Below are 27,792 nucleotides of genomic sequence, written 5' to 3'. Positions count from 1 at the left end.
TAAGAAATGAATTGCTAAAGAATACTTTATAAAAATATTTTATTAAATGAAATAATTTTACACTTTAACATCATAATCCATCTCTGTCATCATCTTCATCAGGCTCATCAAAATCTCTGATTTTAACATCAGTATCTTCCCCATATTGAATAATGTTGTCGATCGTTAATTTAATATCTGCAATGCTCTCTTCATCTTTTATATGTAATGGGTAAAAGCGTACTAGACTATAATCTTCTATAAGTCTTCCTATAGCCTCTGTAAGATTTCTATATTTTTCATTCCAAGAATCTTTTTCCATATCTGCCAATAGACTGTGTGGGTCAGGTTCTAAATACTTATCTAATTGCTTTCTTGCACTTTTTGACAATAGATCCATTTTACTAAGAATATTAACATGTGGTAATTCTAAATTAATCATTACGCTAAGTGCAGCCATTGTGCCCGATAAAAATTTTGATCCATCGATCATAAATTGACTGTCTACTAAAAAAATTCCACATATACGGAAATTTAGATTTTGCAACATTGCTGTTAACTGACGAATGACTGTCATGTGTGTATATAATTCTATTTGACCTGGACAATCAAAAATAATGTAATCATCATCCACGTCGCCTAATTTTTCCTCCAACCATGTAGAATTCTCTAATAAGTACCTACGAACAAAATTATGGGAAAGAATACAAGCTCCAGGATAATCTATATATTGTTCTAGAAATATATCAAAATTAATTGATAAACTTACTCCATGCAAAACACAAGTCCACCATTGGGCCCAAATTGCAATTCAGCATCTTCCATAGCATCATCTAACTGAATTAATTCCCTTATATCGACTAGAGGTTCGTAATCAAAATACTCTGCTGCAGGATCTAAATTCACTACTTCTATAATTTTTCCCTCATTGGCTGCATGTTGTTGCATAGCAGAACAATATGTAGACTATTATAAAAATTAACAGCATATTAATTTATAAAACGAATAATCTTTTTTAGCAACACTTTATTTACTTATTATTGTTAAATTATAATCAACAATTCATTTTTAACTTCTCGGTTTGATTTTAGTCTAAAGTTCTAACTTAGGTTTAACTTTTATACACTCTGTAATTATATGTTCAGATAAAAAGAATATACCTTCCCACTGCCAGCTGGTCCCATTACAAGTTGTGCGTATCTCATTTTCCTCGTCTATTATTAAATAAATATTATACAAATCAAATAGAACGCACTTGCATTCTTGAATTATGTTTTGACCATGTGTGACAATTTAAAGTTGTCAAACTTCACTATTTTGTATCAGGTAAGGTTAGCTTGAGTTGTTTTTAGGTTACACTCTCGGAATCATTCGGTTCGGCATGGTTCGTCGGTTGTCGGCCATCGAGAGTCGATAGTCGAAACAGATGTCATCATTCATAACAGTGATGGACATTCGTGGGATTTTTCCTTCGAAGAATTCCTTTCTGCGCTTGCGTAGGCGACGTCACAGCTACATGTCGTCTGCTACCATACATGTATCCGAACCGCCAGAGGAGGTGCATTTAAGGGGCCTGTGCAATTTTCCCCGCGTTTTTAACGGACAAATTAAGTACAAGAGTGTTAGTGTTCGTGAGTGTAATATTAGGGAAAATTAAAAAGAAAATGGATAATGAACCACAGCCGTCCACGTCAGGAATCATCGAGGAAAAGAAGAGGACATTATACAGGGTGTCCCAAAATATTGTAACACCTTGAAAAAGGTGGTTCAGGAGGTGATTTGAAACAACTTTTTGCTTAGCGAAAATGTTGTCCGAGACTTCGTTGAGAAGATAACGGGAAACACTGACCAATCAGAGCGCGAGTACGCCAATGGAGCGCCCGTTAATTGGTCAGTGTTTTCCGTTAATATCTCCTCAACGAAGCCTCGGACAACATTTTTACTAAGGAAAAAGTTGTTTCAAATCACCTCCCGAATCACTTCTTTCAAGATGTTACAACATTTTTGGGACACCCTGTATTTTGTTCCTTACTGGGATCCAATGGTACCCTAAATTCTAAGTAAGTGTATACAGCAGTGAGGACTACAACGCTCGCTCCAATGCGCATGATCAGGAAAAATCTCACGAATGTCCATCACTGGTTCATATCCTGCCAAGTGTTAAAAGTTTTTACACTATTGCATTATTAATTATATTTATATCAGCAAAACGTTTTCAATTTAGACTTGTTATGTAGGGTTTAATAACAAATTGTAGCTAGTGTTGTAAAGTGTTGATCAATCTTGATTACAAGTTGTCAAAATCTGAATTGTCAGATACCTTTATTCATACAGAAAACTGCTTTTAATATACAGTGACTAGCTTTAATATTCGGACACTATGAGATTTTTACTTCGTTACATCATAACATCGTATCTAATAAAACAAAGAAAAAACATAATCAAGTATTATATGAACGTATATGTTTAGTAAACAATAGTGTAAGTTTTATTTACGTAATTTTCTGTAGTTGTTAAATAACACATTTAAACAAAACATTGTCTGATTTTCGCGTTACTTTAATATTTGGACACTTTTAGAAATTATTTATTTTGAGGCTAATTTTTTATAATAATGTGTTTTAATATATTGTTGGGTAGTCATTCTGTTGTATCACTTCTTTTAAACGTTGTGGCATATTCCTAATGATTTTTTTTAAATATTCAATAGTTATTCTATGCCATTCTTCTTTTAACCAATGTTTCAACATTTCTTTTGAAGATATTGTTGTTGTCCTGATACCGTCGCTCTAGTTCATTCTACACATTTTCGATAGGATTGAGGTCATGTGATTGAGGTGGTGGTTGTAAAACTTTTGAACAATTGTACAGTAAATATTCTTGCATGATGCGTGCCTTATGTTTCGGGTCATTGTCCTGGTAAAACTTAAATGTGTTTAAAATTCCTATTTGTGTAGCACTTTTGTATAAATTATTTTTTAATATGTTCAAATACACATTTTTATCCATAATATTGTCAATAAAAACTAATTCGCCCAGCCCAAATGTGGTATACAACCCCAGACAAGCACACTGCCTCCTCCATGCTTTACAGTCGGCCTTAGATTTTTAAATTTAAATTCTTCATTTTTCTTACGCCACACCATCCTTTGTCCATCTGATCCAAAAATGTTAAATTTACTTTCGTCTGTAAAAATGACATCATTCTACCATGTTTCTTCCTTCAAAACAAATTCTTTAGCAAAATTTAATCTCTTCTTTCGATTCTGTTCATTCACATATGGTTTCTTCCTAGCTACTCTTTCATTGTAACCACTATCTTTTAAGACTCTGCGGATTGTTTGGGGATGTATCTTCTTCCTAGTCTCATTTAAGAGCTCTGTTGCTAATTTCGGTGCACTGAGTGAAGGATCCTTCTTCATTATTCTTATTAGTTTCCTCTTATCACGTCCATCCAACTTCTTTGGTTGGCCCTTTCGAGGTATAGAGTCTATACGATCCTCGTATTTGAACCGTTTGATATCTGCCACTGTACTCTTTCTCATGTTGAGTATGCCAGCAATTTGTTTACATGATTTCCCCTTTGGATTGTGAAAAATCACAAGTTGTCGTATATTATACGTGGTATTGCTTTTACGTGGCGTTATACACGTGAACGTAACGATTATCGAAGAATAACTGATGAAATAAGGCTTGTTAGTATCATCCGAATAGTCGACTGTGTTTGTAAACAAATAGTCCTTCTAACTCGAAGTAACTTTGGATAAACACTCAGAAAAGGTGCTACACTACCAAATGTCCGAATATTAAAGTAACGCGAAAATCAGACAATGTTTTATTTAAATCGTGTTATTTAACAACTATTGTAAGTTATGTAAGTAAAACTTATACTATTGTTTACTACACATATACGTTAATATAATACTTGATTATGTTTTTTCTTTGTTTTACTAGAAACGATGTTATGATGTAACGAAGTAAAGATCTCATAGTGTCCGAATATTAAAGTTACTCACTGTAGATCCATATCACCAAAGTGATTTTAATTTAGACTTTTTATGTAGAGCTTCTGGAAACGAAGAGAACCCACAGAATTGGAGGTTATCCATTAATAACAAATTGCAACCAGTGTTTTAGAATGTTGATTAATTTTTATTACAACGTAAATTGTCAAAATCTAAATTGTCAGATACCTTTATTCATACAGAAAACTGTTTTTAATATAGATCCATACCACCAAAGTGTTTTGAATTTAGACTTTTTATGCAGAGCTTCTGGAAACGGACGGGAGTCACAGGCTTGGAGGTTGTCTGGAGAAAGTTGTAGATGAAGAATCATATCCTTTCGCATTTCAATTTAGTGCATAAATAATAGTGGATCTCTTCGTTCATTTTCTCACTTCATCACTATCATTTAAATTTCTTGCAACAAAAAAAAAATGATTTGCTGGTATTTATATTAATTCATAAATTGAACGATTAAATGTTTATTATTAATAAATGGTATCATATGAAATATACATATATATTCGCTTTTGTTACCCCACCTCCCTTTCTTTTTCTCTATTCAATTAAAAAAATAATAGTTTTGACTATTTAGGTAGAGCTTATAGGAATTGTGTGGTACACCTTGCACTGCCCAAGATGTTGACAAAATCATTTGAATTTAAAGATATAATAAAACACAATTTCACAGGATGGATCAAGCTGAAAAGTACTTGCAGCAATTGTGATAGTTCAAATTCAAACATATAATGAGGAAAGTCAATATAACTGTTTCCAAACAAATTCTTATTGCAAATTTACTTTTGTTCGATCATAATAATAGTGGAATAACGAAAGTGGAAAATGCCTGCATCAAAGCAATACCTACTACTAAAATACAAATAGGATATCACTATTATAAACTTAAGGCAGCGATTCTATACCAAGGTACAAGTATTTCCGATGGTTAGGACTATCAGTCAATCCTGACAAAATGGAGACCATGATGGTCACCAGAAAAATTAAGAGACCCAACTTGGCCACACTAGAATTCGCTAACAAGAAACTAAAAACTACAAGAAAAGTGAAATATCTGGGAGTGATAATAAATGAGAAACTGACATGGAGAGAACATGTCTTCTCAAAAGTAGCAGCAGCAAAAAAGAACCTTAATCTACTATGCAGAATATTAGGCCCGACATGGGGCATGACTCCCCCGACAACTAAATGGATCTATGAGGCGATCATAGTACCTAGAATCACATTCGGGAATATCGTATGGTGGCAAACATCCAACATGATAACGGCGACTACAAAACTAGATAGCATACAGGGCACAGCCCTAAGGCGCACCTTTGGCACGTTCAAAACCACACCAACAAGGGAATTAGAGGCATTAACCAACTGCCCCCCCCTCCTCCTCCTCCTAGATACCAAGATTAAAGAACTGGCAATGAAGACAGCCATGAGATTACACGGTTGGGACGACTGGGAAGATACCGGTAAAGGCCACAGCCAGATAATCCAACAAAACGGCAACGAAACATTAAAAGAAATATACCTAATGTCAAAAGACAGATTAATCACCGAGTACATATTCGAAAAAAGATATGAAACCAAAATAGATTCCAGAGAAGCATGGAACACCACCACGCTACACCAAGATAACGACATAGTATGGTACACAGACGGATCTAGAAAAGAGAACCTTTTCGGCGCAGACTGGTACTGCGGAAAAGGCTTATCAAACGAAGGCTTTAAACAGCTAGGGAAATATGCAACAGTATACCAAGCTGAAGTCATAGCCATATCCGAATGTACGCAAGAAATGCTCAACCTCAATATAAACAGCAAAAGAATCACAATATGCACTGACAGCCAAGCGGCAAACAAAGCATTAGATATAAAATAATTTTTTGGAAAAAAAATTTAACCGACTTCAAAAAAGCTACAGTGAAAAGTATGAAATAATTTCTAGTTAATTTATATGACTACGCACTAGCTCTAGATATAATTGCTTAAAAGTATGGGAAAATGCAGTGAAAAGTGTGAAATTATTTCAACTTAAACTGCATTGTTATTCACCATCGTTTGATGAATTTGGTTAAATTATTAAATACATCATATTAAATGCAATGCACCTTTTTCGGAGGCGGCGCAAAATTTAGAATTAAGTATATTAGAAATTGCTAAACTTGGTTTAACTTTCTGTTCGAGGAACAAAAAATATGACATTAATTATTGCTATTACTATATCCGCTTTAGACATCATATTCATTAACACTATTTAATATCGCCGCCCTCGCCAAATACTATCCCAAACCTATTTATACAGTATTTCCATGTGGAGAGTTTATACATTAGCAGTGATCAATATGACCGCCACTCCCCTCCAAAAAAAGCCCCAAATCTACTCACACTATATTTCCGTGTACATACTATATACATTAACTATTAATTCCTCATAGACAATAAACATGTATACATTGACGGCATTCAATATTGCCGCCTCTACCAAAAGCTAACCCAAACCGGAATTAACAAATTTTTACATCTGCGCCGCCTCCGAAAAAGGTGCATTGCATTTAATATGATGTATTTAATAATTTAATCAAATTCATCAAACGATGGTGAATAACAATGCAGTTTAAGTAGAAATTATTTCACACTTTTCACTGCGTTTTCCCATACTTTTAAGCAATTATATCTAGAGCTAGTGCGTATTCATATACATTAACTAGAAATTATTTCATGCTTTTCACTGCATTTTCCCATACTTTTAAGCAATTATATCTAGAGCTAGTGCGTATTCATATACATTAACTAGAAATTATTTCATGCTTTTCACTGTACCTTTTTTGAAGTCATTTAAATTTTTTTTCCAAAAAATTATTTTATTTCACTCTTTTTAGTGGCAATTTATAACCAATAGGTTTCATGTGTTACGTGCCGATATTTTCATTTTTATTTTTCTTGATTTCGGCGGCAGGAATGTGTTCGAGATGGTTTACCATCCCGAATTCGTTCTAATCGAACACAAACTTAGCCTTTGACGGTAGTTTATTAAATTCATTTTTGAACAAAGATACACATTCCTTCCTTGAAATTAACGTCGTCACGCCATTTTCACCCTGCTGGTAGCGCCGCACCTTGTATAAAGTTTTGTTAATATTTTATAGGTTTAGTATTGTAAATATGTTAAATGCGTTGCTTGTTACGAATGAAAGGCGTTAAATCATGTAATGTAACAGCGGCGTATACATGTATAATTGTTGGAAAGATAAGCACATCGAATATTACCATCGCGTTCAAATATCACGGTTACAGATATCATTGGAAGAAGGACACGTAAATATCGCGCATTTAGGTTAAACCTTTATTTTGCTATTTCTTCTTCATGTACGCTCTGAATACCGAAGCCGTAACTCGAATAGGAGCGTGGTTCGTCCGCGCGCACGTTGTCGCTAGGACGAATCGAGCGGCTTGTTGGGCGCGAGGCGCGAGACGAGGTACAACTCGTAAACACCAAATTCTCGCGTGTACCGAGCCGCGAAATCTCGAAGACTTTTTCTATAAACTGGCGACGATCACGTGGTTCTAAGATCCTTTGTCTCCAAAGCTTCTAGAACGTTCCACCGAGTTTACGTGGTCGAGCAAGGCACGAACCTTCTTACTTCTCATCGTACAGTCGCACGAAGCGCGATATTAGTCCGAGCGAGCTAAATTGAGCATAGTTGTATTACCGTGAACTTAGTAGTATCCCAGAAACGAATAAATATATATATTTTCATTGTATTCTTCTATACAGTTTATGTTCAATTTTATATGAATTAACTGAAAGAATGAAAGAGTGTGATCTATTATAAATATGTAAATTTCAAGGTCTAATCATTGGTTATTAAAATACACATCAGACAATGATATTTCAATAGTAAAATAGCTTTCAATATTTGATTTAAATTCACCGTTGAATCCGCTCACATCCTAACCGTCCACCCTATTAAATACGAAAGAGAAATTCACATACGAGCCAGGGCCCGTACGGGACTGCTGTGACAAAGACCTGACCTTGCTGATAGGCAAGTAAAATATATATATATATATATATATATATATAATATATATATAATATATATTATATATATATAATAATAATATTTAAAAATTATTTAAGCTGTGACGCAGGAATCTGTGTCCCACGTCACAGCTGAATTGGTGTCAGAAGTGGGATATTTGTTGCTAAAGCTCATTGTGAATTTCTCGCTTTTATTGAAATTAAGTTTTATAATTGCTTTTCAAAAATATAATAAGGTAAAATTAATTAAAAGAAATTTTTTTTAATGAAGTTAATTAAGTACGCTCTTTCCTTCTTGAATATTTGGTTTAATATATGTTATGTTCTTATATTTATTATTTCTATTATGTTAAATATTTTTATGTCTGTGTTATAAATGTGATATATTATCAATCAATTTCTAGTATAGAAATAATTGATTGATTTAATTGTTTGATTGGGCCACTGATGTTTCGTTAACCGAATCTTCCCATATTAAACAGAGTATAAGATTTCTTTATTTAATTTAATTGTAAAATACGTTTATTGAACTCTGAAATATTTTTGATAATCGTTGATTCGTTACTGCACAAATTTCTTCTATATTTATTGCATATATTATATTGTTCTTATATTCACAAATAATATAAAATATTATACAAGATGGCAACTGATAATGATAACGCAAGTGCAAATATTTCTAACTCCGATTTGCAAATTACAAATTCGATGATGGCTTCCATGGCAGAATGTTTCGCGTTACAGAATGGCACAATGAATGTTCCATATTTTGATGGAAAAAATATTCCACTAAAGAGTTTTCTACAAGATGTTCAAAACGGTTCAGTGTATATTCCACCTTCTTCTGAAAGCGCATACATAAAAGCAGTATTAGGCAAGTTACAAGGTTCAGCGCGAGATAGTACTTACGGTAAAACATTTAACACGTTAAATGATTTGATAAAACATTTAAAATCGCGATTTGCGCCGGGAAAATCATATCCGTATCATCATCACGAAATCGAGAACATTCGTATGAAAAGGAATGAATCAGTAAATGATTTCTACGACAGATTGAATATTTTAATTAATGGGGCGCGTGAAGCATTAGAGGATAAATATGATATAAACGCAAATCAAATGTTAAATCCCGTAAAAGAGTGTGCATTAGAAGCTTTTCTTCGCGGATTGCCTGATGAAATCGCGAAAGCAGTCGATGCACGAGATCCAAGAGATTTAGAAGAAGCTTTAAAAACAGCCGTTCGCGTTGAAACGCGAATGAACTCTGGAATTTTACCGACGGGAGAACAACGGAGAATTTCATTTTCTGAACCGCCATCGTTTAACTCAAGTTTCCATAGTCAAAGATCAAAATCTCCGCAACGTTATTCCAGTAATCGAAATTCAAGTTTTTATGATAAATCAGATAATTTTCGGAATTTTGCCTTAACCGATAGATCACGTACTCCTAGTCCGACACCGTACAAATCAGATGTTCCCGAAGTACCGACAGGAATTTTGAAAAATCCGAATTCCGGAAATCATTCACCTCAATATTCAGAACATCCATCACACCAACATCCACCATATCCGCCATTTCCACAATATCCATATTATCCATATCCGTATTATCCACCAATAGCATACCCTCACCAAAATTTTCCGCCGTATATGCCACCGTATCAATATCCAAATGTTCCGTATCGTCAGGAGAATTTTGATTCACGAAATTATTCTCGATCACGCGATATTACTCAGAACACTCGCGAAAATAATTGCCAGAGTAGATCACGAACTCCTTCACCGGTAAACACTCTTGATAGACGCTCTTATTCACCAGCAAATTTTGTAAATTCTCCATCCACCTATAATAAAGAAACAGATGTTAGAATTCCGGAAAACTACCGCGAAGCTCGTCGTATCGACGCGACGACGGGCAGGACTCCGAAGCGTCATCTGAGCACGAAATTTATAATAAAACAGGAAAATCCGTCCTTACATTGAATCCGATACCAGAATCGCCTGTAATAAAAATTTATTCAGATGATTTTCAGTACGGATCAGCCAAATTAATCATAGATACCGGTGCCGATGTCAGTCTGATAAAACTACATACGTTAGATGAACAAGCTATCATTGAACAACAAGAATCAGTCAGAATTTATGGAATTACTCCCGAAGGAGTTGTTACATTAGAAACCACTGAAATAATAATTTCAGGTCAACCAGCTAAATTTCACGTCTTGGAGTCGTATAAATTTCCAATAAAATCGGATGGATTATTAAGTCGTGATTTCTTAGAAAAAGAAAAGGCTGAAATTTCCTTTTTCCATAACACCTTAGTAACTCAAAGTGCTCCGATAAAACTCTATCATTTCGTTAATGACGACAAAAATCTAGATTCCGATTCTCAAAAGGATAGAATGAATTTGCCATCACGAACATTTCGCATAAGCGCCAGAACGAAGCAGTCAATTGCCATCGACGTCATAAATAACGAATTAAAAGAGGGATATTTGCCAAGGATCGAAACAATGGACGGTTTATATGTAGGTGAAGCAGCCGTTTCAGTCAATGACAGGGGCGTGTGTCATGTCCTTGCCATAAATACTTACGATAAAGATATTGAAATTAGCGTGCCTCCACAGGAAATCATACCGTTCGAATATCATAACTTTCCCGAAGAGCAAGAATATTTCGATTCAGATTCAGACTCTCAATATTTTATTCCAAATACAAAAGTAGACCGAAAAACTGAAATTTGCGAATATTTACGATTAAGCCATTTAAATGACGAAGAAAGGGCTCATGTAATAGATCTTATAGAAGAATTTCCAAATGTATTTCATTTACCGGGAAATAAATTAGAATCTACTCCATATATTAAACATACTATTACAACTACCGATGATTTACCGATCAATACGCGACAATACAGATTTCCTCCCATTCACAAAACTGAAATTGAGCATCAAATTTCCAACAAATTAAACAATAGAGTAATTACACCATCAAATTCGCCATACAATTCACCGCTTTGGATAGTACCGAAGAAACCTGATTCTAAAGGAAATTCAAGGTGGCGAATGTTAATAGATTTCCGTAAACTTAACGAAAAAACTACCGGAGACGCCATCCATTACCAAATATTTCCGACATACTTGATCATTTGGGAGAAGCAAGGTATTTCTCAATTTTTGATCTTGCTAGCGGATTCCAACAAATTGAAATGGATCCGAAAGATAGGCAGAAAACTGCTTTCTCTACACCCAATGGTCATTACGAGTATATTCGTATGCCGGAAGGTCTTAAAAATGCACCCGCTACGTTCCAACGATTAATGGATCAAGTTTTACGTAGATTACAAGGTACAGAAGTCGATATAGTAGTTTACGCGAAAAATTTAGCCGAACATAACAAGAAAATCCGTAGATTATTCAATAGATTAACAGATGCCAAATTAACTATACAACCAGATAAATGCGAATTTTTTAAAACAGAGGTAGCGTATTTAGGTCACATTATTAGTAAAAATGGAGTACAACCAGATCCGGAAAAAATAGAAGCCGTTAAAAATTTTCCGCGACCAAAAACACAGAAAAATATCCGTCAATTTTTAGGTTTAGCAGGCTGTTATAGACGTTTTATCAAAAACTTTGCAGAAAAAGCCAAACCGCTTTCCGATTTATTAAAGAAAAATACCAAGTTCAAATGGGATAAGGAACAAAAACAAAGCTTCATGGAACTAAGAAAGGCACTATATAAGAGACCAATATTGCAATATCCAAATTTTAATAAACCCTTCATATTAACAACCGATGCTTCAGATTTTGCAATAGGCGCAGTACTCAGTCAAAAGATTAACGGTCATGATCTCCCGATAGCTTATTTATCCAGAACTTTAATAAAAGCCGAACAAAATTATTTTACAACCGAAAAAGAATGTTTAGCGGTCCTGTACGCAGTAATACATTTTCGCCCCTATCTATACGATCGTAAATTCACTCTTGTTAGTGATCATGAACCTTTACGCTGGATAGATTCAATTAAAGATCCGGGACAACGTCTTGTTCGGTGGAGATTAAAATTAAGAGATTATGATTACGAATTTGTTCACAAATCAGGTCGGTTAAAAGTAAATGCAGACGGCTTATCGCGAAATACCGTAGTAGAAAATGAAATACATGAATCCGATACATTTTCCATATCAAGCTCCTCAGATAATGAATTTGAAACCGCGTCAGAATCTGAATTTGAAATCCGAATATTAAGAGATAAAGCAAAACAGAAAAAGTTACTTCCCATCCACAAAAATGTAGAACCTCCAAAATCTTCCAATATTACGAAACAGTCTAAAACAGGTCGACCAGTAGGATCTAGAACAAAATCTAAACAACCAATAGCAATAGATACTAGTGCAATAGCCACGCGAACGCGTTTAAAAACAACACCCGTTCCGAGTACTTCTAAACAAATGCCACCGTCGTCTCAAATTCAGCCCGTTACTTCGGGTACCACAACATCAGGTAATGATTCGGATCATTCCGATCCTCCTGTGTTCCGCAGACGTAAGTGTGCGATTCCCGACATGGAATTTTATCCAAGAAAACGGATACCGGTTGAACCTAAAGTCCCTTGTTCGGCGGATACACACGCGACTGTGGAACCACCCATAGAATCACAACTTCAACCTGAAAATTCCGAGGATGTTGAGGATGTTGCTGTCGAGTTGCCCGAGGTACACACAAGTGACGACGACGCGTTCGAATCAGGAAATAAAAATCCCAGTCCGATAGATTTACAAAAATTACATGAATCATTCAACCAATTCGAGAAATCACTTTCCGAAAAATCATCGCACGAAATTTCTCAAAATGTTCAAGAACTTGAAGCAATAGAGTTACCCGAAGCAATATCAGAGGGAGAGGAAGTAGATGATTCTACTCGTCAAATACTAGATAATTTGGATCCTTATAGTGATGAATCTAGTGACGATGAATTACAACGTCGTATTGAGGAATTATCGAAACTAGTCAAATCTAAAAATAGTAAAATTCAAGAACAAGCACATAAAGATCCAATTTCAAAACAATTTTCACTGAAAGATATTCCAGAAGATACAGAATTAAATATTTCAATAGAGTCCGACAATACAGTAATTTACAAACCAACACATAGTTCTCTACTGCCTACTCCGCTACCGTTATCGAAACCTTTAGCACTATCAACACCATTTCCAGAAGTACAATCCGCATCAAACACCAAAAGAAAAACTGAAACTTCCACGTTTAACCCGAAACCATCATGCACACCCAGACGACTTATCCCAGGATCTATTCATAATTCACAACCGTCATTTATTCAAATCTGACGTATTATCGATCAAATTATGTTAATTTCCCTTCCTCAGATTGTGAATTGGTAACACCGATCGCTAGACTTCTTTCAGATTTAGGCGTATTAAATGTTAACAATCTGAAGGAAGTGAAGCCAAAAGTCGGGCAGGTACTAGTTACTAAATGGGGGAAACATAAAATTTTCAGTGTCGTAATTAAGAGAAATCATTTTCATAAAATCCATTTAAATGAATTTGAATTAGCATTAAAAAACCTATTAAAAATAACGGAAAATTTAGAAATTAAATCTTTTAGAATATCTCAATATGGAGATCTTTCAGATACACTATCAGAAAGTACATTGTCTGACTTATTAACTAATATTTTTAAAAATAGCCACATTAAAATAACAATTTGTTACGGTAAAATACAAATACCACCTGTAGAGCTACGTTCAGAGATCCTCTCAGAATTTCACGACAGTCTTGTCGGAGGACATAAAGGGGTGACCAAGACATACCGTCGAATTCGTGAAAGATATTATTGGCCAGGGATGAGAAATGACGTACAAAATTTTATCAGAACCTGTAATAGTTGTCAAAATCAGAAACTAATTCGTGCTAAAACTCGCGAACCCATGATCATCACCGACACTCCTTTGGAACCTTTTTATAAAATATCACTTGACACAGTTGGACCTTTACCTACCACACCAAGCGGCAATAGACATGTTTTAACGATGCAAGATAATTTAACAAAGTATTGTATTGCTGTACCCGTGCCTGACATAAAATCCGTAACCATCGCTCATGCTTTATTAACTAATTTGATTTTACAATATGGATTACCTCAAGTAATATTAACCGATAAAGGACCTAGCTTTATAAACAACCTATTTAAAAATTTGTCCAAACTTTTTAAAATAGATCATATAACTACCTCTGGTTATAGACCACATACAAACGGTTCGTTAGAACGCAGTCATATAGTTTTGACCGAATACATTAGTCATTATTTAAATGAATTCGATGATTGGGATCAGCTAGTACCTTTTGCAATATTCTCATATAATACAGCCGTTCATGAAGCAACAAACTTCACGCCGTTTCAATTGGTATTCGGAAGATTGGCTCGTTGTCCTACCTCACTCCCTTCTGAAGATGAACTACAAACATACAATTCCTATTTACAGAATCTAATAACTCAGTTGTCACCCGGCTCTCCCCGTATGCCAAGAAAGAACATCTGATGACCTTGTTCCGACCATATGGCAGGGAACATGCAGTGGTCCTGCGCAACCCGACGGGAAACCAGGCATGCGTGACGTTCGACAGCGCGGAGTCGGCTGCACGGACACTAAAACTGGCCGAGGAAGCTCCCTTCGTGCTGACGAACCGGAAGCTGTGTGTGTTGCCAGCCGACTCCTGGAATGAGGCAGCCGTCACAACTCCGTCGAGCTCGGCCTCCTCAGCACCTCAGCCAGACCCATTTCCGGGACTTTAGCCCTGGGGTTCTCCGGTGGAGCGGCTCCCGGAGGAGTGTCTAGCCCGGATCCTCCGCAGCCTCACATTCAAAGAAAGGGCAAAATTAGAGACAGTCTCGCGACGCTGGCGCCTGGCCAGCATTGCCTCGTGCCGAGACTTAAGGCGCCTTGGGATCAGCGACTGGAGATGGGGCGAATGGGGCCCGAAGATCACCAGCGAGGTGTTCCAGTGGGTGATCCTGAGGGCAGGGCCTTATCTACAGAGCCTGACGCTGAGGGATGAGGATGCCGCCACTGAATTAAGGCCATCGGTGATCGCCATCACGGCCAAGTCCTGCCACCGACTCCAGCACCTGGATATCACCGGGGTGGCAGTAAGACCCTCAGCCCATAGGGAATTGGCCGAAGGGATATCCACTGCCGCTATCGTCCTCTTTCGGGCGGCGCCGCTCTCCAGGAGCTGGCGCCGCCACTTCTCGCGGGCCAGCTGCCACCTTTGGCGCCGGTAGGTTTCGACCGCCTCGTCCTGCGGATCGCCCCCGTTCCGGCGGAGATCTTGCACACGCCGATACACGTCGGCGTGTGCCTCCGCCTGGAAATCAAAGGGGACGACCCTCGCCAGGACGGCCGCCGCCTCGTGGGAGATCGTGCGATACCCGCGCGCGATCCTGATGGCCATATGCCGCTGCACGCGGCGCAGCAGGTGCCGTCCACGACGGCAGGCCACCAGGTCGCGCGCCCATACGGGTGACCCGTATAGGGCCATGGATCGCACGGCCCCCAGGTAGAGGCGGCGGACCCTCTCTTCCGGCCCCCCGAGATTGGGCAGGAGACAACCCAACAGGGTCGTCACCGTCTCAATTCGGGGGACCAGGCGGTCGAAATGCCCCTCCCAGCGCCACCGGCCGTCCAGGTCGAGGCCCAGATACTTCATCTGGCCCTCGACCCGGACAGCCGCATCACCCACGCGGATCCAGGTCTGGAGGACCCGCCGCGTCAGAGGTAGCCCATGAAACATGACTACCTGCGTCATTTGCGGCGAGATCCGAAGCCCCAGAGCCTGGATCCTCGCGACCACGATCGCGGCCGCTAGTTCCGCCAGCCTGTGGACCCTGGTCCCATCCCGACCCACCGCGATGACCAATGTGTCGTCTGCGTAGCAGACCACAAAGACACTGGGTGGGAGGAGCCCGCGCAACACCGAGTCGTACCCCAAGTTCCATAACAGGGGTCCTAAAACGGACGCCTGGGGCACGCCTCGGCTGACCCTCCGACGTATCGGCACCCCGCCTCTGCCAGGGTACTCGATCCACCTGTCCGACAGGTAGTCAGCTAACACGACCCGTAGACACCGTGCCCCAGGGCAGGGTGTTAAATGCGTTGGCGATGTCAAGACTAATCGCCAACGCCACCCCACCCCGGGAGTCCGCCCGGTCTGCGAGGGCATGGACGTGGTCGATCGCATCAAGCGTCGACCGGCCCTCGCGGAAACCGTATTGGCAGCCAGCCAACTGCATACTCCCGTCGGACAGGCCCCTTGACAGGCGGGCAGCGAGCACACGCTCGAAGAGCTTGCCCGCCTCGTCGAGGAGGCAGATCGGCCGATACGCGGAGGGCAAATCCGCGGGCTTTCCCTTTTTCGGAATAAGGACCATCCGGGCCTGCTTCCAGGCCAGCGGAACCCGCCCCGACTCTAGGCAGCCGTCGAACAGCCGCCTGAGCCGGGGACCCAGGACGCGCGGCGCCAAAGCGAGCGCCCGCCCAGGGATGAGTTCGGGCGGTCGGCGACGCGGTATGGCTCCGCGGCGACCGCGAATCCCACACCTAACTCGGCCAGGCAGTGGATAAATAAGTCCTGCGCCCTGGCCGAGTGGTTGAGGTTGGCTTGGAGGATCCGGACCGGGGGCATGAACTTTAGGCCATGTCCATGGCCTCCCCCGGGCCGGATCCTCCCTCCATCGCAGCGGGCGATTTCGCCCGCAGCGCCTCAGCCGGCGCCAGCGCCGGCGCATCTGCCGCCGGTCGATTGACCGGCGTAGATTCGCCCGAACTCGGGGTCGTCACGCGCGCCTTCCTCCCCTGCTTTGGCGGTGGAGGGGCACATTTTTTGGCCCCGAGCCGGTGGTCGGCTGGCCTGCCCAGGTCAGCACAGACCGGGCAGCGCATGGGCGCCGTGCACTCACGTGCCCGGTGGCCCGCACCGGCGCACCTGTAGCACCGGTCCCCGCGGTCCGCCTCGAGGGGGCATTTCTGCCGCACGTGCCCGAGCTCCAGGCACCTGAAGCATCGGAGGGCTCGCGCGGGCAAGGCCTCCACTCGGGCGGACGACCAGTCGACGAGCAGGCGGCCAGCCGCCAGGAGGGCCCTCATGGCAGCCGCCGGGCAGCGGAGCCAGACGGTGCCCAGCCCGAACCTGGAACGCCGGATGATGCCGGTTTGGACCTCGTCCACCCGGCACCCGGTTACCACGGCAACTGCCGCCGCCACGCCGTCGGCCGTGACGGATTCGTCCAGGCCGCTAACCCGCACCTCGGCGGATTTAATCGGCCTAGACACCCTCACGTCCGTGCGGGCGAACAGCTCCGCCAGGCGACCGGCTAGGCGGTCCGCCCCGGCAGCGTTGTCCGGGCTCGGGATCTCTAAAATGGAGGACCCGGTCTGCCCCTTGCGGTACCGGATGCCGGTTACCTCGACATCCCGTAACCGCACGCCAGCGACCGCCTTTGCCATGACCTCTGAATAGGTCATGACGCTGCCCGGGGCGACGGTGAGGGATACCGCCGCCCTCTTCGGCGCACGCGCCGGACGAGCCCGCGACCCGGCCGGAGCTCCAGCCGGTCACGCCCCGCGAGTGCGAGAGCGTGCCGCCCCCGCACGCCTCTTCTTGTGTCCGAGCACCTTCGACCATGTGTCAGGGAGGGCGCGACAGGCGCAGGCGGAGGCCTCGCCCGGGACGCAGCCGGGGCAGGCGCGGTACGGGGCCGGTCTCGGCCCGGCAAGGCCGGAGCAGAATGGGCAGCGGCGCCACCCGCTTGCTTCTTCCCGCTCCTCTTCCTGCCTCTCTTCTTTTTCGCGGGCTCCCCACCGCCAAGAGGCCAGGTTGGGAGGGACCCGCAGGAGGGTGCGGCGCGGCCCGCGGCACCCGCTGCGGAGCCCCGCTCGCGGCGGCCACCAGCGAGACCGCCCCCAGGGCGCGCCGCGAGGCGCACCTCCATCTCGCCGCAGAGGCGACGGATGAGGCCCTCGGCGTCCACGCCCGGCGCGAGGGTCGCGCCGCCCATCGCAGGCTTCCGCGACGGACCGGCGGGCGCAGGCCTCGAGGCAGCAGGCCGACTCGACCTCGCCGTCGAGGACTCACTCGGCCGCGAAGGGGGCACCGGTACCGATACCGCCGGATCGACGGGCGGCGGCACCGACGGCACCGCGCCAAGCGCGACCGGGCCCCGCGCAAGCCGGGCTTCCAGCTCGGTCACGCGGGCCCTGAGCTCGGCGACCGTCTGCTGCAGCTCCACCTCCCGGGCCGAGGTCTTGAAACGCTTCGCCTGTTCGACGGCAGCGTGTCTGTTAGTGGCCGCTGCAATCCGCAGCTGGCGCACCATCGGCCCCTGAAGGTTGTAGGAGCATTTCGCAACCCTCAGGACTGCCTCCGAGCTCTCGAAAATCCGAGAGCCCAGTTCGGCGGTCGGCGCGTGGCGCATCTCCGCCGCCAGCTCCTCTTCGCCCTTGAGGGGCTTGCAGGACCTGGAGATCCGGACGGAGGACACTAAATGGTCCGCGACGTCCATCGCCAGACACTGCTCCCTCTCGCTGGGCTTTCGCTTAGCGTCGGCGAGGCCGATACAATCCCCAGCAGTAGGGGGTCGACCTCGCTTCCTCCTGAGCGGCGACTGCAGGGAGCGCGCCGACCACACCGAGCTGACTGACCCGTCGGAGTCAGCGCCGGTGCCGGACGCGTCTGCAGCCGCCAGGAGGCGGCCGGAGCGGAGCTCCCGTCCCTCCACCCTCTCCAACCGGACGACGGGCTGCGCGAGAAGCACGTCCTCGCGCACCCTGACGCCGGAAGACGCCGCAGCGGAGGAGGTCCCCGCTACAGTCATCTCTTCACCAGGCGCATTGCTGAACCCGGGGGCCTGGTGGTCCACCCCGGGGTTCTCCCAGTCGTAAGATAACGACGCGGGGGAGCCTGGTCGACTACTCCTCACCGCGCCGGTACTGAGGGATCCGACGCCCTCTGCACTGTAAACGCTTAATCCTCGGTTGTCCATGGTCATTTTCAAAGCACCCCATTGCGGGTGGGCGCCGTACCCATGCCTCAAAACTTGCCATTTCGTCAAGAGAGGATCCGCCAGATGCCAGCTCACCGCGTTCGCCCTCCGCATCCAGCAAGTCGGTTCTCGCAAGCGAGCGCCGACTCCTGAAGCGGAGATCCAGGAGCACCACGAGGAGGTGCGGTGAGTGGACTTGACCGGACGCAGCCCGCTGACTTCGCCGAAATTCCCCGCCCAGGAGGACGCCGAAGCGCCACCCTGGTGTAAGGGAATATCAGCTAGGTCGTGGTTTTTGACCCGACCTGGAGGTTTGTGGAAGAGGCATGGTGACCTCGACCAACTGCCCCAGTTCCAGGAAAGCGTGCGTCCAGCCTCATGCTCCCTGTAATACCGCTACCAAAACATTACATACTTTGGGCATGATATTATTGCCAGACGCCGCCGCGCCATCGACTTCGTTTATACATTGTATGTCGCAGTTCCTAGAACTATGCCGCGCAGTACGCTACACACACCTAAACAGAATGGGCAAATGCCCAGATAACCTATGCAATCAATGCGGAGAAGCTCCCGAGACAACTACGCATATCCTATGCGAATGCCCAAGACTAATGATGAAAAGAAGCAGATACCTAGAACAATTTATCATAGACCCCAACGAAGTGAAATCACTAGATCCAAGAAAGATAGCAGCTTTCCTAAACGACGTAAACCCATGAAGATTAAACGAGAATAACGAAAGAGAACTCTGGACTCTGCAGAAAAAACCCAGAAACGGGAAACTGACAGAGTCTCGCCGAGGTAGAGGATCACAGAGGGGGGCGAGACTGGGGCTCCCCTCTCCCCTCACACACTAACCAAAATGCAATAGCAGACCAACGAACCACGTCGAGTAAGAGGAGGAACAATGGGACGGACCCAGGAAGGACCACCGATTGGCGCTAAAACCAACAGGTGGACCGAAGGGGCCGTCCCATCGTTTCAACTCAGAACAAATAGTACCGAACAGAGTAGGACAGCATGCAAACGAAAGGGGCAAGGGACGCGCACTGACAGACAATCTGACAGAGGGGAGAGCCCAAAATGCGACCGCGGACAGGCCACAGGGCTAGACAGCAACGATCGCATGAGCCCCCTGAAACAGCGTCCCCGTCAGACTCCGCCAACTCACTAGAATAGGGATGCTGAGTAAGAGTTATGGCACGTCGGCAGAAATGCTGACGTGGCTACAGTAAAAGTTTATGGCACGCTGGCAGAAATGCTGGCGTGGGCACAGTTAAGGATGATTCCACCATCGTAGGAAAAAGGGTCACGGAACCACACAGATGGATCCACCGACTCCATGGAAGGGGTGGTGTCCCTTGCTATAGAACAAGGCGGGCACCAGACGGATCGAGGGGCATCTCGCAGAAAAATCGTACACAAACGACACTGCACAGATCCCCTACTCCGCAGGGTGTAGAACTGAAGTAAATAGTAAGAGAGAGAGAGAGAGAGTAAAGCACGTGACAGGCCAAGGTACCACACCAAGAGCTGAGAGCGGGAATATCTAGTACTTTACTCACCGTAGGCCACCACACCTACAGCTGACGACGTCTGAGTCCCCCCACTCGCGTCCCGATCAGACTCCTCAGAGCAGAAAACGAAGAGCAAAAGTAACAGAAAGTACGCAAGGCAGAGGGACGCGGTGACTGCGCCTCAGCGCGTCCACCGTTACAAAACACAATAACCATCTCTTAGAAAAGGGTCCGCGCACCTCCCCACAAGATGGGAGGAGTTCGGATCTAGGACGGGTGGTGACCGTCCAACCAAATTACACCATCGTAGGAAAAGGGGTCACGGAACCACACAGATGGATCCAAAGACCCTGTGGAAAGGGTGGTGACCCTTCCAAACAGTTGAAACAACCTTCCGCCAGGAAAAGGGGGGAATCCAAGATGGTCCCCCTGGAGCGGGTGGGGACCGCGAGCAACGCAAGAAATTCGCCATGTTTTTGGGGTTAAGAGTCACGGGAAACATAAGAATAATTCAGACTAACACCAGTAGTAGGCTCGCCGAGTAGGAAAGAGTGGCAGCGAGGACGGGTTGGTAAGCCTGATGGCTGGGGCCCATCCACGGAAGTCGTGTCTGATCATCAGACACGCTGTGGGGACCCCTCGCCCGAACACTCCTCCCTGTCGCTCTTAAACAAAAGGAATTTAGAAATAGGACTAGAAACGACAAAAACAAGATAGGTAAGCGTATATAAGCCGGTAACCCTGGCACGGATGAACGGTGGCGAGCCTTCATTCGAATCAGGGCCCGAGAGAGATAGTTACACAAGAAAGGGGGGGGGGGGGACCTTGCAAACCACGACTATTTAGCTAGAACCTCCAAAGGAGGTGGGTAGAGGCAAGAGGGACGGGGAGAGTGCTAGACACTAAAAGGGAAGGGGGGAGGGGGGTGGTAACACTAAAAGGGAACCAATCCAGGCAGAGATACGGATACTTTGACTGAGAACGAGGATCGAATAATGACCTCAGGCTTAGAATGACTGGGGATGGATAGGACTCTCAACTTTGATACATGGTGTAAAGGGGAGAACAATGCAGGCTGGTACTGCAGGTCCTGAGGAATGTGGATTGACCGACGTCTGACTCCGCTTCGGCATTACCGAAATATAGGTAGAATGGCCCCGCTTAATGATGGACCACCCCCAGCAGAGTATCGCGCATCCTCGAAAGGATAGGCCCGGGTCCAAAAGAAAACGAGGATCGTCCGAAACGCGGGGTCGAAACAGGAAGCCGAGGTAATGAGTTCCCGCCTGGCCCAAAGCTCCTTGCTTAGGCCAGGTGTGACTGTGGACACGGCCAGAGTGCCACGAGCCCGGGAGAACACCGGGGAGTGCACCGGTGCTCTCCCCCGGTTTAAAACGCGGAAACTATTTCCGATGGTCATTACACGAGAATGGAAAATGGTAAGGGCTCGACATGGGTAGCCGTTTATGATTTACGAGTAAAGAAACAAGCATGGCCACGAAATACTAAAAATGCATACATATTTTTCTTTGGAAGGTGTTAATTGTAGTTGTTATTACAGTTCAATACAGTACAGTACAGTTCCAGTAAGGAAAGACAGAAGCAATAGGAAAGGCGGTGGAATTATAGTATTCATTGCCAAATACTTATCGTAAAAAGTCATGGACAACATAGTCATCAATGACGCAAATGTTGAAACATGCTGCATCTAAAGCTGCAACCACGACGACAAAATATACCTCATTCCCTGCTACAGATCATCAGGGAACAGTTTGAACCAAACCAGCTCGGAACATTAAATAGACCAAATCAAACAGCTGGAACTATTTGTTATGCTTGACGACTACAACACCCACTTTTTCTTTTTTTTACGTGAAGGAAATCTGATAACTGACACCTGCCACCCGCCTGGGGGAGCGGGTGGAAGGTAGTGTGGGGTTATACCCACTAAAACCTCCACGGCGACCTTCGGACACTCTACCAACACTGAGGATTCAAGCGGAGCTGCGTGAACTCTTATAGAACGCTGCCGCGGCTCCCCCTCGCCTAGGCTGGCTATCTGGTAGCTTATGGCCGGCCGCGTCCCGAGGGGGGAAGATTCTGTCCTCCCTTACTACCTCCCAATCTGCGGTGCAGGGAGGTCGCGCCCCGCACCGCTACATCTCGGCGGCCGCATTTCTAGCATACCCAGGGCCCCAGCCCTGGGTATCGCGACCGCCAGGGGGGATCGGCATTCAAGTTGCCGTCCCCCCTCTCCCGTCACCATTCATCTCGGTGATCAGCCGGTGGCGGAGGTTGTCTACAACCGTCCCCGCCGCCAGCTGACATCATTAGTCCGGGGGCCGATCCCGCTCTGCGGCCTCCTTCTGCGAGATAACCTCTTTGCAGAAGGAGACCACCGCTCTCCAGCATAGCCCCAACTACTGCTGGGAGCGAGAGGTCATGCCCGATTTGGGCCCGTAGGACTCGACGCTGCGCTGAAAAAGCGGGACATTCCTCCAGCGCGTGTTGCGCCGAGTCCTCCTCCTCGCCACAGTGGTGGCAGGCTCCCGCCGCTTCCTTGCCTATGCGACACAGGTAGACACCGAAGCAGCCATGCCCGGTGAATACCTGCGTCGCCCGGTAGGTGAGCCTTCCGTGCCGCCTCTCCCGCCACCTTTTGAGGTGTGGCAGGAGAGCCCCGGCGACGCGCTCGCCGGCGTAGGAGCTCAGCTCCAGACACCAATTCGCGAGCGCCAGTCGCCAGACCTGGCGTTCGAATCCCTCGACCGTCTCCGTCTCTGGCTCCGACGGAGTCCTCCGATCAAGGCGGGTAGCCTGCAGTTCGAAGGGTATTTCACTCGGCAGTGCCTGCGCCGCCACGTAGGAAATGGTGCGGTACCCGCGGATGACCCTTATGGCCATCCGCCTCACCACCCGGCGCAGCAGTTGTTTAATGCACCGGCTTGCCATCGCGTCCGAGGCCCATACTGGGGCCCCGTACAGCATCATAGACCGCATCACTCCCATATATAGGCGGCGCACACGATTCCTAGGTCCCTCGATGTTGGGCAAAAGGGGACCAGGCGCGGCCGCCGCCCTTTCCACACGGGGGACCAGACGGTCGAAGTACGCCTCGAAACGCCAGTAGCTGTCGAGGACGAGGCCAAGGTATTTGATTCGGCTCCCGACCTCGACACAGGCTCCACCCACACAGACCCACGACCTGGGCAGTGGCCGAGACCGAGGCCCGCCATGAAACCATATGGCCTCGGTCTTTTCAGGGGCCACACGAAGTCCTAGCCCGCGGATCCTAGCGACGACAGCCGCCACCGCCACCTCTGCACGGCGGATAGTCCCCTCGAAAGTGCTCCCGACGGCAACCACTAACGTGTTGTCTGCAAAGCAAACAAGAATGGCACCGTCGGGAAGCGGTGCCCGCAGGACCGCATCGTAGCCGAGGTCCCACAACAACGGGCCCAAAACTGAGCCCTGTGGGACCCCACGGTCCACCTCCCTCCGTTCCATGCCGTACCGGCCCGGGTACTCGATCCACCTGTCGCTCAGATAGGCCCCGATCATCTGCCTCAGATAGGAAGGCACTTGATGGTAAATTAGTGCCTCCCTTATGGCTTCCCAGGGCAGGGTGTTAAAAGCGTTTACGATATCCAATGATATCGCTATGCACACCCCGCCCCGGGTAACTGCACTTTCCGAGAGGGACCGGACACGCTTGATAACGTCGACGGTCGACCGGCTCTCTCGGAAGCCGTATTGGCAGTCAGCCAGATCGGGACCAACGCGCGACTGGTGCCTGCAGAGGCGGAAAGCTATGATGCGTTCTAGCATCTTCCCCACCTCGTCCAGGAGACATATCGTACGGTACGCGGAGAGTAAATCCGCAGGCCTCCCTTCCTTCTTCAGGAGAACCATCCGCTCAATCTTCCATAGCCGGGGAACACCCCCGACTCCAAGCAGGAAGTAAAGAGCTTCTGTACCTTCCCGCACAGGACGCCCAGGGCCAAGGTCCAGACTTTAGCGGGTATCTCATCCGGCCCCGGGGTGGTATTCTTGCCTTGGAGCCACCGGACAACCGCGGTCATCTCCCTATCCGTGACCCCCACATCGGGCGGTCGCTCAACTTCGCCTCCTCACCAGGGGGAAAAAGCGTGACCATGACACGCCCGAGAAAATGGGAGTCTAGGCTCTCCGTGAGCGGGGGCGCCCAAGGGCGAAGCCGCCCCATCACCATCTTGTAGGGGCGCCCCCATGGATCCCTGCCCAGAAAGCCGAGGAGATTCTTCCACGCCTAGGCCTTAGCCTGTTTGATGGCCAGCTGCAGGGCCACGACCTTCTCGCGGTAGGCCCTATACAGCTGGGCACGCCTCTCCAAATCTACGCGTCGTCGCCGACGGGCGCGGGCGTACTGGCGTCGCGCGCGTATGCATTCAATGCGTAAATCCGCAATGTCGCGCGACCACCAGTACACCGCCTTCCTCGGGTGGACCCTGGCCCGGGGCATAGCGGTGTCACAAATGGACGTCATAGCGACCCGGAGCCATTGGGCTTCCACCTGCCCGTCGACAGGCCCGGCCGGACGTTCGGGCCAGGCCACGACTAGGGCTGCCGCCATCAGGGCGTCCTGATCGAGCCTCTTTAAGGCCCATCGCGGTGGCGGCCTTAAAGAGGCACTTACAACACCCACCACCTAGCCTTGAACTGCAACTACTCTGACTACAATGGGGAGATCCTTTTGGACATATTAGACAGACATCACATCAACATCCTCAACTTCGATAGGAACCAAACACAAATCAGCGCCAGGACTTGACGGAATTGATTATAACCCCGGGTCCACACTGCGGCGAACGCTGGTTCGCGTACACCGTTCGTGAACATGGTAGCTAACCCTGTTAGTCATCGGTTTTCGCCGTAGTGTGGACGAGAAATAGCTCCGCTGGGTTAAGCGAAAACTGTGTTCGGGAACCAAATTCAGCGATTCACGAGGTGGTGGATCCGGCGAACACGTTCGGGAATAACATCGCCTTTTTCTTCGTTCTTGTCCCTTTTCAAACCCTCGGAGCTTGGGCATTGCTATTCTTTCCAACTGTGGGGCTGGTCTTTATGACCACCCGCAGGTAGGTACATACTCCAAAGGGATAATATGCGTGACCGAAGTTAACATTATTTTCTTATTACTCATCCGAGTTTGTATATTTTTTGTTGTATATTGATGAAAGTATATGCAATATATTGGCGAGATTTTCCTGATAAAAATGGCACCAAACGCGATGCAATTCAGACAACTTTAAGTTTCGTTTACAATATGCAATATTTTTATAATATTAATACTTGATTTTGTGAGCCAGTAATCGATTAGAAAGTCTGTTCGAAAATAGGAAACAGATTGTAAAATTCTTGCCAGGAGATAATTAGGACCTATGAAAAAACTAGGTAACTTTTGTAGCTATGTGAACCTGTTACCCGACTTTTCAAAAATTCATTTTTTTTATGGAAAATAATAGCATTTCGTTTGTACTTGATTGTACCATCAATAGTTTTGTTTGTACCTTCATCAATGGGTAGTATGAACACGTGTTAATATTATAAAAAAAATACCTATTACTTATCATAAGCGAAATTCAAAATTGTCTGAATTGTGTCGTGTTTGATATCATTTTTATCAGAAAAATCCCGCCAATATAATGCATATATTTTTATCAAGATACAACAAAAAAAGCATAAGAACTTGGATGAATATTAAGGAACTAATATTAACTACGGTCACGCATATTATTCCTTTGGAGTATCTGCCGGCGGGTGGTCGTAAACGGTCGTTTGCTTTCGAGCATTTCCAACCATGGAGGGGATGTGGATCGCCCGAATCCACAAAATAACATCAGTTTCACAGGAGTACGAACATCGCAGGTTAGACAGACATCACATCGACATCCTCAACTTCGATAGGAACCAAACACAAATTGACGGAATTGACTATAACATGATCAAACACCTTCCATTCAGATGTAAATTAACTCTACTAGATATTTTCAACGAGATACTTACAAACGGGATCATCCCTGAAGAATAGAATACTTGCCACCCTCTACCCCCTTCCCTGACTCTGTTCCTTAACTCTCCCCCCCCCCTTTCCTCTTTCCCCTCCCGCCCTGGTCTTGAGGTGTTAACCAAAGAGTATTACTCTAATAGTATTAGTCTAATACTCTTTGGTGTTTACTAGCAATTCAGAGACCCTCCCTCCTCCTTAGTTGGCTAGCCTACCTCACTCGGTTCCCTACATTTATCTTGCGTGTAGGAAGGAGGGCCCCATCCTCGCTCCTCGCCAGTGGACCCCGTGTTCGGCAAGTTGTCACCTCAGATCACCCTGTTGAGGCGTCCTCCGTGGCTCCTCTTTGGGCCGATGCGGTGTTCGGGTCCTCCTCTTCTTGCGCGCCCCATGTTTTACCATTTTAGGATGTGTTTGTTTTGTGTTGGTTAATGGGCGTCGTCCATTTTCCATGGGTTGATCTCTTCTAGGAAGGATGCTATTTTGGCTGGTTTAAAAAAAAAAATTAACAATAAAAAAGTTAGTTCGTCGCATTATTGTCTCACAGATTAGTAGGCATTTAAATTTTTCACGATCACCTCGACTCTCACAAGAAATGGTTTTTAGGTGTCCGACTCCGATTGTTTTGATTCTTAGATATGTTTTAAAGGGCCGAAAAATAAGACACACGTATTTTTTTAATTTTGGCCCGTTTCCGTATTTAGGGGGTGAAACGACTCCCTAGAGTTTCAGCTGCAATAGGTTATCTCCGAAACTATCGTAAATAAAAGAAAACTTTTTCTTAAAAAGGTTAATGGTTTTCTATATGCATATAAAATCTGACCCTAAATTTTGTAAAAAATAATTTGTTTATAACATGATTTTAAAAGTAATCGCAGTTTATATAATAAGAAAGAAGAACGTACATTTTTTCCTGAATCTTTTGATGTATCGTTTACTATGTTTGCCTCTTACGTCTTTGCTTTATAATATCATACGCTGATACGCCGGCTCACGGTCATACCAGATATGGAATCTTTTGATGTATCGTTTACTATGTTTGCCTCCTACGTCTTTGCTTTATAATATTATACGCTGATACGCCGGCTCACGGTCATACCAGATATGGACGTACCGGCCATTATCT

At 45.5% G+C, this 27,792-nt stretch overlaps 3 protein-coding genes across 3 annotated transcripts; 1 reads left to right on the top strand and 2 right to left on the bottom strand.

Moving 5' to 3' along the window:
• Positions 1-5: 5 nt before the first annotated feature.
• On the bottom strand, positions 6-1,617 carry LOC128879753 (GPN-loop GTPase 3). Its single transcript, XM_054129185.1, has 3 exons — positions 1,140-1,617; positions 749-945; positions 6-659 (listed from the first exon to the last, which is right to left on the bottom strand). Exons 1-3 carry the CDS (start codon positions 1,182-1,184, stop codon positions 71-73), a joined length of 831 nt encoding a protein of 276 aa, XP_053985160.1. The 5' UTR covers positions 1,185-1,617; the 3' UTR covers positions 6-70.
• A 1,568-nt stretch (positions 1,618-3,185) lies between these two features.
• LOC128879942 (uncharacterized) lies at positions 3,186-3,524 on the bottom strand. The gene has a single exon (XM_054129519.1). It carries the CDS (start codon positions 3,522-3,524, stop codon positions 3,186-3,188), a length of 339 nt encoding a protein of 112 aa, XP_053985494.1.
• A 1,432-nt stretch (positions 3,525-4,956) lies between these two features.
• On the top strand, positions 4,957-5,874 carry LOC128879941 (uncharacterized). The gene has a single exon (XM_054129518.1). It carries the CDS (start codon positions 4,957-4,959, stop codon positions 5,872-5,874), a length of 918 nt encoding a protein of 305 aa, XP_053985493.1.
• Positions 5,875-27,792: the final 21,918 nt, after the last annotated feature.

This window comes from Hylaeus volcanicus, chromosome 7 (genome assembly GCF_026283585.1).
Source record: "Hylaeus volcanicus isolate JK05 chromosome 7, UHH_iyHylVolc1.0_haploid, whole genome shotgun sequence".
Taxonomy (NCBI): domain Eukaryota; kingdom Metazoa; phylum Arthropoda; class Insecta; order Hymenoptera; family Colletidae; genus Hylaeus; species Hylaeus volcanicus.
Note: the sequence above shows the minus strand (reverse complement) of the source record. Positions and strands in the feature narration are given on the sequence as shown.

Bases quoted from the DNA above. Each gene is read 5' to 3' on its own strand.
- LOC128879753 (XM_054129185.1), bottom strand. From the start codon at position 1,184: ATGAGATACGCACAACTTGTAATGGGACCAGCTGGCAGTGGGAAG. The intron at 946-1,139 runs GTATATTCTTTT...TTTTTATAATAG, and splicing joins GACCAGCTGGCAGTGGGAAG to TCTACATATTGTTCTGCTAT. The intron at 660-748 runs GTAAGTTTATCA...TTTTGTTCGTAG, and splicing joins GGACTTGTGTTTTGCATGGA to GTACTTATTAGAGAATTCTA.
- LOC128879942 (XM_054129519.1), bottom strand. From the start codon at position 3,524: ATGAGAAAGAGTACAGTGGCAGATATCAAACGGTTCAAATACGAGGAT.
- LOC128879941 (XM_054129518.1), top strand. From the start codon at position 4,957: ATGGAGACCATGATGGTCACCAGAAAAATTAAGAGACCCAACTTGGCC.